At 44.4% G+C, this 14,802-nt stretch overlaps 1 protein-coding gene across 1 annotated transcript; it reads right to left on the minus strand.

The window, feature by feature from the left end:
- Positions 1-8,367: 8,367 nt before the first annotated feature.
- Positions 8,368-14,447, minus strand: LOC128890624 (uncharacterized). The gene is made up of 7 exons (XM_054149280.1): positions 14,425-14,447; positions 9,697-9,982; positions 9,384-9,638; positions 9,123-9,310; positions 8,892-9,058; positions 8,686-8,831; positions 8,368-8,505 (listed from the first exon to the last, which is right to left on the minus strand). Exons 1-7 carry the CDS (start codon positions 14,445-14,447, stop codon positions 8,368-8,370), a joined length of 1,203 nt encoding a protein of 400 aa, XP_054005255.1.
- Positions 14,448-14,802: the final 355 nt, after the last annotated feature.

The raw sequence follows: 14,802 nt of genomic DNA on the forward strand, positions 1-14,802 counted from the left end.
TTTCCTGTTGCCCTCGCCTTGGGGAGTTTGCACTTTCCTTTTCGTCGACGCCATTTTATCCCAGCTTCTTTTCCTGGAACTCTGTTTGGTTAAAACGGTTCCTGTAATGTGTTTGTTACGTAAAATCGTTAATTGAAGTTTATTCGCTGTACTTTTCTCCAGTATTAAAAATGCTTGAAGGGTAGTTTAGTTCCTTCGAGAATCTTCTTCATTATTTCGTCTTACAAGCAACAAGAATAAAATACTTGCGTGGCATCGAAAAAGTCTTCGGAAGAATAGAAACGTTAAAAGGGGTCATCCTCGATCTTCCCGCTGTAACTTCCGCTCTCTTGGGGAGATTAAAAATTTCGGCGGGATAATCGGACATTTCGACTCTCGAAGGAAGACGTAGGCGACTCGCGCGACAGCTTGACAGCCGGACATTAACGATCCACGATGGATCCGCGTGATTTCCATCGCGAGATCGCTCGCGCTCCGTTGAACGGGGGGAGCTCACAGGTGCGCCTTGGGGAAGAAGTCGAGATTCGAATCGATCTTCGGGAGTCGTCATTGTGCCTGGCACGGACTCATCGCGAGCCGCGGCGAACGAAGATAAATTTCACGTCATGGAAGACGAATTTAACAAATGCCGCGATCGAGATGAAAAATTAATTGAACTGCCGAGCTAGTTCAACAACTCAGTTCCGAGAGGCTGTAGTATCGTTGGGTGCGTTTACAATCAAACTCGGGGGTTGCTGCTGCTGGGGAGGTTGAAATTAAAATATCGATGGTCACTATTGAATCTTAATTTATAACTTCTTTTGGTCTTCGATGACCACTTGGATCCCTTAGGAGCGACTTAAAATGAATAATCATAGATTTCCAAAGCAATAGCACTAATTCTTCGTTAAAAATGTCAGGAATCGTCGATCTTTACTTATAAAAACCAAGATAATTTGCTTTCTAAATATTTCCAAACAGCTTTCAACCCACAGTCCACCCTTAATAGACTCGTAGGGTGAAAAAATAAACGCGTCGCTCCTCAATCGCGCCATTTTTCATCGCATCGTGTACACATCGACACCACGACCTGGGATCATTGCAAAAAGAACGGTTCGCACGAGAGAGACGAGAGCCCGGTCCCGCATCCGGATGATGAAACGCTGCGCGCCGGGGCAATTTGACTTACGACATTTTGAAAGCGAGCCGACCGATCGTGGGCGTGTGTTGAAACGTCGCGATGTCGGACGGGTTTTGCGTGGGCCCGCGGCGCATTACATCTGGCCAGGTACGCTGTTTATGATGGACGAGACAGGTGATTACGCGTGTGGAAACCACCATGCGAACCCATGCCACGATTCCGGGTGTGGGTGACTCCTCACGAGAGGGGTTTGCTGTGTGGGTGCGTGCACCGGCCAGCGCACGACTCGTTCCCCTCCGTTCTGCTACGAATCGCGAATCGAATAACCTCGTAATTTCACATTTTTCGCGGGTAGTCGCGACGTTCCTGGGATACCCTCGCTGAATCGCCTCGAACGAGAGGCGAGAGTATGAGGCGTCGGAGTAAACGTGGAATCGACTCGTGAAACTTGGGAAAAATTTGAAGGCAAGAAAAATTAAATAGTTGAACTGAGATTCAAACACCATTCGACGCAAGGCCACTTTCATCAGCTTCGGATGAAATATCTTCCTAAAACTATCTTTAAGCCACAAAGAATCGTGCACATTTGAATGATCCGCGCATACATAGGTCGAGGATTTCGCGAGCAAACATACTCGTACGTCCTCCCTTCACAGCGGGATTATCCCGCGGGACACGTCGGTGCACGCGCGTTCTCTCCTTTCCCCAGGATTTATAGTAATTGCGGTATTTATGTTTGCAGGTTGTACGATTAAATCACGTCGCGGGAACTCTTTCGCGAGTCGTTTTCTTCTCGGCCTATCGTCCCGTGTTCCGTTAGCCGTTTACAGCGTAGTTTCGATGGGATTGTCGAGATTCGGCTCGCTGGAACGCCGCCGCGACTTTGATGGGGTTTTCAGCCTCTGCAAAGGGATGTTTATGGGTGGTAATTTGAACGGGGTATGGCGGTGGTTGACGGAGATGGTTCCGACGCGATTGAGTTGTCGATTACCGCGGGATTTTTAAGGTGCGTCGTGCGAATTATCCTGGAAATTCATGGCCGGCGCTGGAACGCTACGAATGCAGACGACCCTGTGATATTAGCATTCGTCGTAGTTTTACTAAAATATTATATGTTTAATTTGTTGATTAAGTGCTAATTAATCACTTGGTATCTCAGCTTTCAAGTTATTCTCAGGTGATTTTTCAATCAAATTTTAATTCTCAAGTTATCGAAGATAATACTCGAGTATCGACAATACTTGCATGCATACAACTTCGACGAGTATTTTATACATTCGACAAGGTATCCCCCTTGTAACCAAAAAAGAATCGAATCAATCCACCCCGTACTTCACCTCAAATAAATTCTCAAAATGGTCCTCTTTCTCAAGGTAATGTCCAAGTACAAGAAGATGGTCTCTAACCACGTCGCACTGCTAAAATCGCATACTGATATGCTATTGTACCTCGGACTCCAACCTCCTCAAAACCAGTAACTACACAACCCCCTTAAAAAATAATTATCCCGTCGAATCGACAGAGTGACAAGGGCGACAAAAATCCATGATAAATTCCTGGTTAGATATCAATGAGCATCGTGTGCCGTTTTAATGGCGTCGAAAGTCTCTCGAGCGGTTTCTGGTCAACGTTAAGTAACGACCCATGACGAATCCGATGGACGTAGGCCTCTGCCACGGGTTAAAGCGCACAAGCTGCCAGTTAGCCGTCGCGACGTCCATTTGCATAAGACGAAAGGGATGGAAAAAGAAAGGAGGGAAAAGCGTGAAAATTGCGGAACCTCGGTGTAAAGACCGCGGGTGGCCGTGTTCCCCTTTCTCAGTGGGCGACTCTGTCCGGATACGTTTCACCTTCTATTGTTTTCGAGCCACTGATCGAGCCACGGTTTCGGTTACAGAGGGTTGCAACCCGAACGGATGAGGGACAACGCCATCGTAATTCATTTCGAACCGTTGAAAGGCGTAAAGCGTCCTTTAGCGACGGAACCATCCGGTATATCATCTGGTGGAACCAGTGGGAAACCACCGGACCATGGTTGTGTGTATTGGTCCTCTTGTGTTGGACCTTCCGTACTCGTATACAGAGCTTTTATCTGACCCTATGAAATATTTTAACACGTTGGTCGCCACGTCACCCAGAAATGGGTTACAGGATTCTTCATTAAGGAACGAAAAACATTAATTCCAAAGGCAAGACAATAATGGACATAAATTTGGATAGGATTCGTGAATATGGCGACGTTAAAAAATTAGATACCACGACAGATGTTAAATTATCTAATCTTCGATAGTCTCGAGACAAAATTTTAACTTCGTATATTTTTTTCACGAATTTTAGCTTGGCAGCCAACGTATTAAAGGGTGGTTTTACAGAATAAAGTATGATGAAAAATGAGACTCAGGAGATAGGTCACGTTGAGTACAATTGAGCATAATTGGTCGGTTTTTAACCCCCGTGCCACGTGTTACGCCCATATCCGGCTTGGGTACTTCCTGGCAGCGGAAATCACCGGATTCGAGGCGGCTGTAGCTCTCTCGGATGGGAAAAAGAGACACGAGGCGCACGGTCGCGAGTTGGCGGACTCCGAAACGTCGGATCTCCACGGGTAAATACACGTAGACACGCCCGTCGCAATTACACGAGTGCCTGCAAGTATAATGAGGCGTGCGCTTCATTGTGATTTATGCCGGGGCTCTTGGCCTGCCCCGTGTCCAGGAACCACCTTCCTTGTTCTCCTCGAAGCCAGAAACGACCCTCTTCCTTTCGCGTGGATTTTATTTTAGGCCTCGGAAATACAATTGGTCGATCGTATCCTCGGAACTAACTGTGGGAATCGAGAAAATTGATAGGATAGATTCAATTAATTATCGAGTGAGTTTCCACGGATATAAAATTCCAAGAATGTCCAAGAATTTATTTCTTCATCTTCTTTCTTTTTCTCAAGACAGTTAAGAAAACGTTCATACTTCTGAAGTATTAGTAGTAAACGTTTCCTCTGTGGCATGTCGGACAGTAATTCAATTAAACATTGCTCCATCCGACATGAATCATAATTCAACAGGAATCGCCAACTAAGAGAAACGCTTCAGAAATCCGTGAACCAGTCCTCGACTGCCGAAGCCACGAAACGAGTAACTCCGGTCGGTCGATCGGCCTTGAAATCCGACGATCGTTTCGCGGAATATAATTTATCGTCAAAGAAAATCCCCCATAAATCCTGGACAACCCTTATCTCCGTCTGTGTCATTAATCGTTCAGTTGAGAGGTGGGGAACAGCTTATAAAGTACTTACCGAGCCGAGAACTCGCTGCACCTCGATCGATAAATCGGCCAACCTAAACAACTCGTCAAAATCCTGACACGTGACCCGCACGACATGACAGGCGTCATGGGCATCGCGTGTCGCGCTCGACCGGTCTAATACTATTCGGTTACATGTATTATTCAATCAACCAATAAGGAAAACACGCCATTCATGCGCTGCTCCGTCACCGAGCGTTCGTGTGAGTAGATTTGCGCATGTACGAGCGCGTGCCTGTTCCGTGATACGCGTACCAGAAGAGGGTACTCGGAAATGAACTCGCGATCGTGGAAAATTGTCCTCGACGGGGTCTGTCGAAGGTTAATCATGCGGATTGAGCGGTTACGATGACGGCTTGGCAGAAAGAAGCACGCGAGGGTTCGCCATGTTGGAGAACCGTTTAGTACTGTGAGACGGTGAAATTTATTAAGTAGAGATGCTGGAAATTTTAAGTTTGAATTTCGTTGAAAAATATCTAACGACTTAAGTTTGGATCCAGGACCTCTTTAGGTTCCTATTTAATAAATAAAATGTACTCACTTTCAACCGTAATCTTCTTTCAACTAATGTAACATCAGAGTAACTCTTTCTAACCGATTGCCCAAAAAAAGCTAGGAGCCTGGGTTTCAGCTACAGCTCTCCTAAAAAAAAAGAATACAAACCGACAACGTCATCAATGATACTAATCCGTCCAAGGAACCGGCCATTACGGGCGTAGTTGCATCGTTAAATGGAAGTCCGGGCGGTGAATGGAGCGTTGGTAATAACGAGCTCCTTACATCCAGATTACACGCGGGGCCTCGGAGAACGGAGCGCGAACCCGCTTACAAGCGGTATAAAGCGATAAAAGTCGATTTGCCTGGGTGAATACCGAGCGGTGTGATGTATCGCTGCTTAGCGCCCACGTGACCAAACGGGAGATGCCCAGGTAACCCATCCTTCGCCTCGCGTCGGTTTATTTTTCGGTTCGCGTTCGTCGAGTTCCAGCTCGAATTATCGAATCATCGAGCGAGGAGAAGAACTCTCTTGGCGATATTCGCTCGGCGCGATCCGCGATTATCTGGCTCGTCAATCTCGCCGACTTTCCGCCGACAAATTGATTCCCTGCTGATCACCCGATCCCCTGGGACGATCGCTTATTACCGACGCGGGGCTAAATATGTAATGAGCAACGAATGGCAGAAACGCTAAGAGGCGAAGATGGCCGGAAATGGACGGAGTAAGAGTCACTTTATTAACGCTGCTGGGACTCTTTGCCTGGAAATTGCTCCCCTGGCGTGTCGTAAGGTAATTTCAGACGGTTCTTATACACTCTTTATGCTTTTTTTCTGGGGCTTTTCGTTTCTTTACTTTGTCTTTCTCTAGTCGCTTCGGTTCGTTGAAATTGCCCGAGATTGGACGGCTGAGTTATTAACACGTGGCTGCGGCTGGCGAGATTTAAACTATCGGATAAGGTAAACGCGCTTGAGTTTTCATTACGAGGAGTATTTGATTTGTTGTTCCGTTGGGTACATAACGTGGCGATAGAAATTTCACTTGGGTCGTTAGAAAGAATCACTTTTACATTTTTAGGGCAAATCAGGATCTAGGATTTTAGTCCACGACTTGGGAACATGTTTATTTCATAATTCTTGAGAAATTTTATGCGATACTTTATCAAGAGTTTCCAATCGTTATAATAGTGCGAGAAAATAATAAATCTTAAAAGTCTTACTAGACTGCCTCGAAAACATATAGAATATATGTTACACTGATTAAAAAATAAGTGATACTTCCATTTAAATTTCATTTCTTTATCTATACCTGCAAAAATATGAATTTGCACGAACCGCAGTATATATATTAAAAATGACTCGTACAGTTAGTAAAAGTGTTGTCACTCGAATTTAAAAATTGATAATTGGATCCTAGTCACTCCGCTATCGTTTACGTGTTAGTTTCCTTGTCCTCCACCGTTCCCGTCGACTTATCGTTCTCGTGCTTCGTTGCGCGACCATAGTTAGCATCCAAATTGGTCGTCGTCGTTCCCGTATCGCGCACCGTCGAGCAGCATATCGTGAAACGCCTTTCTCCGGTGCCTTTCCTAGGGTTTTCCTTGTAAAATTTGCTGAAAAGCATGTCAGGCTTCACGCAGGAGGTCGTGCTGCATTTCAGTACGGTGCTCTCGCAACGCCTGAGGTCGCACTTGAAACCCATGGCCCTCTTCGCGCGGAAGTTCCTGTAAATTTCTTGGATCCTCTTCAGAGACTTCTTCGTTCTTTTCTTTAGAATTGTAGAATCAGAAAATAAAATAAAAAAAAATCGATGTGCAAGGTACTTCAAGGAGTTGAGTGCATTGGTGCATATTCAAAGTATAATTGCGATTGGTTTTAATGTTGTAAGAGATATTTAATTTTGTTTTTAATTTTATTTATGATATTTAACTGTATACAGAGGGAGGGGGCAATTACTATTAACTATTAGCATCTCAGATATCTGTTGTCCCTGCTAGCCTAATTTTAAAGATCTTATTAGAAGCTGGCTGCGAACTTGTAACAAGATCTTTATATTTAGATTAACAGAAACAACAGATATCTGAGGTGCTATCATTACTGCTCGATCCTGTATGACTTCAAAAAATGTTCACAAGAAATTTTTAAAAAGGTGAGCTCACCTTCACCTGATTAGAGATTTGCTTGATTTTCCTCTTGCTTCTTTTCAGTCTGCCTGCCCGTTTGCCCCTTTTCCTCGAGGTGCACACCGTCACTTTGAAGCTGAAGCATCGAGTAACGTATTCTGTGAGCTTTTTTGAAAGTTTCTTACATCCAAGGATGTGAAACGACGCACCTCGGAGCGTCCTGGTGTTTGATCCCGGCGCAGGATTTGGAGCAACCCTGAGATTTCGCTACCGTAGAATTCTCCGTGTTTCCATCGCTGCAATATTTCGCCTCGGGTTCCTCTGCGTTGGATAATTGCCTGACAGCCTCTGGATCACCGGTAGACATCCGCTGGCAGGCATTCACGTCGAACAAAGTAGCCGATTTTTGTTCGTTCGCCTCTTTCTCCGTCGATTGGCGGCTTTTCAGGATTTCTCTCGAGTTCGTTTCTTCGTCGTTGTTCGCCCCTTCGTGCATTCCCCTGTTTAACGAGATCAGCCCCTTTGTCCGCGAACTTGACCGCTTATTTCGCCACTTCTTCTTTTCGAGCCTTCTATTTTCTCGTTGTCTTCCATTTCATTCATCTCGGGAATCTGCTTCGAGTGGAGCGAGTAGTTCGTCGACTCTTCGACTCTAGTTTTTAATTTTATACAATTGTACTACCTCTGGAGTATCAATAATCACTTTGAATTGAAAATATGCTTTGAAAGGAGCTGGCAGAGGACGGCAGGGGGGATCGAATTAGCGCGTTTTCACGGACTATCAGCATTGTTCTGGTGCCTGTCTTGATTCTGTCGTTACCTGCGAGCGTGGAACATCTTGCCACTATGATAGTTCGTTCCATTTCATACTCCTACGTCGTAATTTAAAAAGTTCGTAATTCATTAAATATACCACTTACTGTGTACACTTTTTGGCGTTTTTGTTCAATTTTAATTAGATTAAAATTAACGAACACGACACAAGTGTTTGAATTTAATTGGAAATTTGAATTGAACACAGCACAAGACGTGAACATGGATTCAGAAATAACACAACGTTTCTATCCTAACCTCGTCCATCCTCGGTACTCGTACTCTTCTCCATATCTTTCTCAAAGCTCGGAAGCCTTTCGAAAGCTTGCGACGAAGATTATCCAATTATACGTGTGAATCGAAACGGTAACATGGTGTAATGCGTGTAATAATTCAACTAAAATTTGCCCGTCAAAGTGGAACGAATGTTGTCTCTCGATTGTACAGGGCTCGCACCATTGAAACACAACGAACGTCAACTGTTTTTATTTTTCTCATAGTTTCATTTTATAAAACTTATATTTGCGTTTCGGTTTCTTTGCTCCTAGGCTTCTCGTTCCTCGTGTTCGTCCTACTGGACCTGAGCGCGAAGATTTTCAAAGCCGTTCCCCTCAGACCCTGGGTCGAAGCTCCGGTGTTCGTGGAGGGCTCCTTCTGGAAAACATTAATTTTAAATACTTTTACATACAGTTTCTTTCTCAAGAAATTATTAAGAGTACTAAGACTGCTTCGACATAATTCCCACTGAAATCCTATGGAATCTCAACCTGAACTCAATGGAAATTAATTCTCCGTCCTACAATATAATTTGTTAACAGTCATCCAGAACTGTACCAGGATCAAATCCATCGAAGTGCTAATGTCAGCAACGCTAATCTTCCTGCCTGCTGTGTTCTCACTGCTGAACGTTGCCCTGAGTCTCGACTTGTCCCTGCGACCAGCCGAGTTCATTCCAGCATGCGTTTCGTTCGGTAGCTTGACTGAAAAGAACATTTTCAAAAACTCAAGATGCTCAAAACATACAGATTATTCGAACTTACCCATAGAACTGAGCCTAGGCACCGTCCCCTTGAACCTTTCCACTATGTCTTCGGCATCTGGAGACTCCGGATCGATCGTAGCTTCGTTCTTGGTAGCAAGGTTATTACATCGTGGATTTTCGGGCGTACAGGAAAAGGGACAGTGTCGTTGGCAAGACTCGTGGCTTCTAAAAAAAAATAAATTTCACAGAAGACGAAGTAGGGAGGTTTCTGTAACTTAGGAACACCTACTTTGAACGACCTAATTGGAAGCTCAGACTTGGCCCAATGCCAGAGTCCTTAAATTTTGTCCTGTTGTTCTCTAAATTGTTCGTGCAATATTCTTCGTACTCCCTCCTCTGGCCAGATGCTACTTTAGGGTTCGTAAACGTTATGGAGTTCGATTTCGTGGGCGTTGAAGTTTTGAAATTATCGTCAGTCTGAAATAGAAATATTAAGTCGAATTATTCGAAGAAGGAACAGATTTTGCGCAGTTGTATTCGGGCTACTCACGTCGAGCTTTTCCTCCAACATCTTCAACGTAACCATAGTCCCATCCAAGTATCCGTGAAGATGAGGCAGCTTCTGGTCGCAGCAATCGAACTCCATGTTCTTGAACATCCTCCACCAACAATTCTCGTCCTCCAAAAACGCTTTCAACTTCGTCATCTGTCTTATACAGTTGTTCAAGACTTCCCTGGCACTGTTCAAGTCAGTCACCTTTTGCTCTTCGGTTTGACTGAGGACGTCCTTCGTTTTACTGCTTTCCTGCACTCAAAAATATCTATTTAGACTTCGTTATATCTTCTTAATTAATGGTTTTCACCTGTTTGATGCTCGACTGGGCGGTCTCCAAGTTCTGGATGCTCTTCTTCAAGCTCTGAATCTTGTCCAGGAGCCTCTGAGTGTTACAGTACGAGGCCTCCGCTTGGGATTTGGCGTACTTGCACTTTCTCAGGTCGCAGTTCTCTTTCGGCTTTCTAATCGTCGGCTGGTTACGATTGTCCTGCTGCTGATTACCGATGGAAGTCGGGGAGAAAGTGTTCGCGCAGCATGCTCGTTTCGATTCCTGATAACGGGGGATCGCAACGGCGGTAATTGTTTTAATCTTTCTATCGACACGATACTCGAGCAAAACCACGAATCGACGTTCATGAGGTCTACAAGGACTCGATAAAATAATACGGAATCTTTGCTTGGAGTCTTTGTTTTCAACTATTGAACAAGAGGTGTATTAGTGCAGGAGGATACTTGGAAAATCGTGAGACGTTGATTGAATAATTGAGGGAAGAGAAAAGGGATGATTCAGTCGATTGCACGATAATCAATTCATTATATAACTATATAAAAATAGCATGAACCTACCACAAGAAATATACAAGCCTCGTTAAAAGCAAGCGGCACCCCCAACCCCTATCAATAACGCAGTATTTCACACGTGTTCGCGTCATTTTGCCCCTCTTTTATCAACCCCCATAAAGTACACAAAGAAAACGAGTAAAGTGTTAACTAGGTTACGTGCCATCCACGTCGATGTTTCCCTTCTCCGTCAGCAAACTCTGGCATCGACTTCCGGCGCACCACGCGGTGTCATCGCTTCGAAGTAATTAATGATGAGCATGTCGAGGGATTGTGGGACATTAGTTTTCAATTTTACCACTTGCAATAATTTTGAAACATTGTCTCGACGTTAAGGTTTCCGTGCGCGACGACGACAGCGTCATCTGTTTCTCTCTTCTTCCACGGATAAAAACGTGAATCATTCACTGTCGATAATGTCAATTAATATTATAGTTCAATCCTCTATCCCTTCCCTATGTCCTAATTGGCAGTCGCGCAGCGAAAAACCGCTCGTAGCCAAGCCGCGGCAAGAGTGTTAGTAGGGTTACGTTGCCGCGTAGCTTCTATTCGCGCTAAATTAAGGGACTCCCGTGCCTTGTATGAGCTCGTACGCACTCACACAGTTCCACATCACTGTATACGTACACGGAACTGCAAGGACTTGCGTATTGTCCTATTTTTGTCTCAACAATGCAATTTGAGACCTCTCAATAGTCGTTTCCGCTAGATAAATGTTCGAACTTGTGCGCAAGCTCCTATATGCAAGCTCCTACTTTTGCTTTTTTGTGTCATAATTAATAATATTCAGCAGTATTTCGCGATCAAAAGAAGCAATATGGTGATGCGACCGTGCTGCCGCATTGTCTGAACTAACATACGCTACTGAATATTGTTAATTATGACACAAAAAAGCAAAAGTAGACTACCTATAGGAGCCTGCGCACAAGTTTGAACATTTATCTAGCGGAAACGACTATTGAGAGGTCTCAAATTTGCATTGTCGAGACAAAAATAGGACAATACGCAAGCCCTTGCAGTTCCGTGTACGTATACAGTGATGTGGAGCTGTGTGAGTGCGTACGGGCACATACAAGGCACGGGAGTCCACTCCCTTAAATCAATCATTAATACAGTCTAATATAATATAAAACTGATTTGGCGTAACAAACCACCCCTAAACAGCCTGCAACGAATACTAGAAACTGGTGTCTTTTACTAATTAAAAATTCTACATTTCTAAACAAGTGCCACCCACCGTCTAATATATTAACCTAAAAACGACCATGACCCAATGAAAATTGTATTGTTGTGGCTTAGAAGCTCGCCCAGCAGTGTCTAGAATAGTCAAATTAGAGCACAATGGACGCCCCCGGGAGATCTCCTTTCAAGGAACACAAAAACCAATCGAATCGCACGGGGAAGCGACTTTTAAACGGCTCGTTTACCATAACGCGTGCTTTTGAATCCCTCCCAAAAATTCGAGGTGCCACGGAACGACTCGTAGACCCGCATAATTGCATTACGAGAAGCTTAGAAGCGGTTCGAGCCGCAACGTGGAAACGTGACAAAAAGTCAACGAGATTGTCGCCGCGGAAAATCAGAGTCGTCGAGCAGAACTGTGCTTTCCCCATTCATTTGCAACGGAGGCGCCCATCCGCCACAAAGACAGGGGATCGCTTTCCTCGCAAGATCGACACTTTAAGGGGGAATGGAAGCCGAAATTGGGTCATTCAAGTGCAAAGCAGGGTGAAACTCCTACATAATTTCAATAGCGTCAAAGATTTTTCGAAAGAACGCGTTTTCCTCGGTTATTTCTCTTGTTTGAGAATACAGCGTGAGAGTTTGTGAAGCCAGTGACGTTGAAATGTCAAGGAAAGATCGTGAGGGACTTAAACCTTAGTCAGAGTGCAGAAAAAAGGTATCGGAACTCACACACTTACTTGATTAATAATTCTTATTTAGGGCCAGACCTTCGATACATGGCCCAAAGTATTCTAATCGTATTTCACAACCCAGAAATCGCTAAAAATCAGGCTTTCTCGATTTCGCGACACTCTCCCCCGAAAAGAAACACGAGGCAAGAATACACGTCGGTAGGTGGATGCAAGAGGACCACGACAAAAGGGCAACAATTACTTTATTTTGACTTTGCGGCCCGCTTCGGGGTCTTTGAGCCTCCCCGCGGCCCTTTGTCCCTGGGGTTTCCGTGTCGGTACGTGAAAACGCGGCAAAAGGGAATCCCGCGGCGCATTTACCTGTTCCGTACCTGTCAACCGCGCCGGGAGATCACAGCGATCTCCCGTATCGCGACAAATGGTCCTAGACGCCTACGTCTTTGCGCTTGTGCCGAATTCTAAGCACCCCTGTTAAAGCTCGAGTCATCCCCGTGTCGCAAACCCCTTGGAATCTCTGCTTCCTCCTTTCAGATCACGCAACGTTTGCAAACAATCCGTTCGGGGAAGATTTATGGCGATGGAGGAGGGTACGGTTTTGGATTTGATCTGCGAAGAGAAAATTTGCGCGATGGAAAAGGTTGTTTCGCTGGTTGATTGCAATAAAAATTTATTTAAGTAGAGAAAGAATCGAAAAAAGAGGTTTCGAAGATACGATCAATACCATAAATATTCGTGCCCTCTATGTCTATGAAATAATAGTTATAATATTTCCAAATGAATTTTTCCAAAAGAATAAAATATATTTGTACAAACATACACTTGAAAACATTGTTCCTACCATTTAATTTAAACAAATTTCTTCAATAGGCATAGAAGGTACGAATATTTATGGGACTGACTGTATTTCCGTGGAGAATGGTCTAATGTAAAACAAGCTCCGCCGAAAAGAACGAAATTTGATTTAATTTAAACTTAAATGACGTAACATATCTCCAAGTCTGTTCCCTGGAAATTTACTTTACCTACCACAGCTACAAAGACCACCCAAATATGTTTAATTCGTTTCCCCTTTCGTTAAGAGTTCCTGTCGCGCTCGTGTGAAAAGGACAGGGAAATTCCCGTGTCGCTTCAAATGGAAATTCGTGGTCCCGATAACTGTGACGATTTTCACGGTCCACTGAAATCCGTAGTTCGGAAAAAATACAGGACGAAGTGTGGAACACTGAAAAATCGAGTCGAAGGGGTCCTCGGAGGCCTGTTTTGCAAGTGAATGATCCAATTTCGAGGGTGGGTCTCGCGCTCGACACGCTTGACCACCAGTTCCAGACAATCGATTCGATGAAGATTTACGGTGAGATGTTTTCAATGGGCTTCATCATTCGGTTGTACGATTAGGATCGTGTGGCACCGAAGTTATTAATCGAAGGGCACGGAGTTCGATTTTTATTAATTTATCAGCCACCAAATGTTACGTGTCGTGGCTTATCAAAGTTTCTGGAAGGAAATTTCTGGTAGAAGCAACTCTCAAAGATCCTCGCAATTAGAGAAACTCGGGGTGATTTTTCATAGCACTCGGATAATTGTTTACCCCTGACCCCTCGATGGATCGAAAAAAAACACGTTTCAGGGGACAGGGCGAGTCGGCGAATTTTTTTCATCTTTTCGACGTACGTGCCACAGTCGATGTCCGTGGATCAGCGCGACTTGATCACCTTTTATGGCTTTCCCAGGACAAGATCCTCAGGACCGCTGTGAATGGAAATGGAGGACCTCCTACGGTTACATCCGAGAGTCTCAGCGCCGTCCGTCTATCTCCATCTCGCTCGTTCCCTCGTCGCGGACGTATATCTGTCGTTGGACGATTGTCAACGCCATTCATGATACGCGAAAACCTTAAGAAACGTCCAACGTCACTCGCGCGATACTGAAACGGACACCTTGGGTGGTCGCCGCGGGGAACGCGACGTTAACGGAATAGATAACAGCCGCAATTCTAGGCGAGGAGTCTCGCGCATCGCGTACACCGTGACTATTCGAACACTCCACGCAAAACTCCCTTAATTTCAATCATATTATGCGTTTCACCTCCTGCAGTGGTTGAGGTGGATCCTCTAACAAAGACTATTCAGTCAATAGCATGTTCCTTGTAAATGTTACATTTATGTTGAGTAGATAGACAAGAAAATGCAACTTTTAAGGAAGGAAGATTTGTATATGTTTGTACTTTTTACTCATCTATGATATAGTGATATACACATAATACTGTTTTTAATTTTTCTGTAGATTCAGCTCAAGCATCATCGACACGTGATACTCACCCCTTACCACCTCTCAGAACCATCGTTCACCTTACTGTCTTTGGGCTTAATATTTCTTAATAATTTAGTTAATAGAGGTTCAACTATTTATGCCAACTAAGATTTGTCGGTGCAAGAGATTTCGTAGAAACAGTCCTCCAAGAACGCACACCCCTTACCTCCTCTCAGAATCATCATTCACCTTTAGTCTCTATATTTTTTAATAATTTAATTAATCGAGGTTCAACTATTTGTGACACTATGCTAAGATTTGTCGGTGCAAGAGAGTTGATGCGAACGGTCCTCCAAGAGCACACACCTCACCACCTCGCGATGCTCTCGCTTCCTCCTTCCTCGAGAACACAAGCGAAAGAAGCGCTCGGGCGCGGTATTAATTCA

Source organism: Hylaeus anthracinus, unplaced genomic scaffold, assembly GCF_026225885.1.
Source record: "Hylaeus anthracinus isolate JK02 unplaced genomic scaffold, UHH_iyHylAnth1.0_haploid 12001, whole genome shotgun sequence".
NCBI lineage: Eukaryota > Metazoa > Arthropoda > Insecta > Hymenoptera > Colletidae > Hylaeus > Hylaeus anthracinus.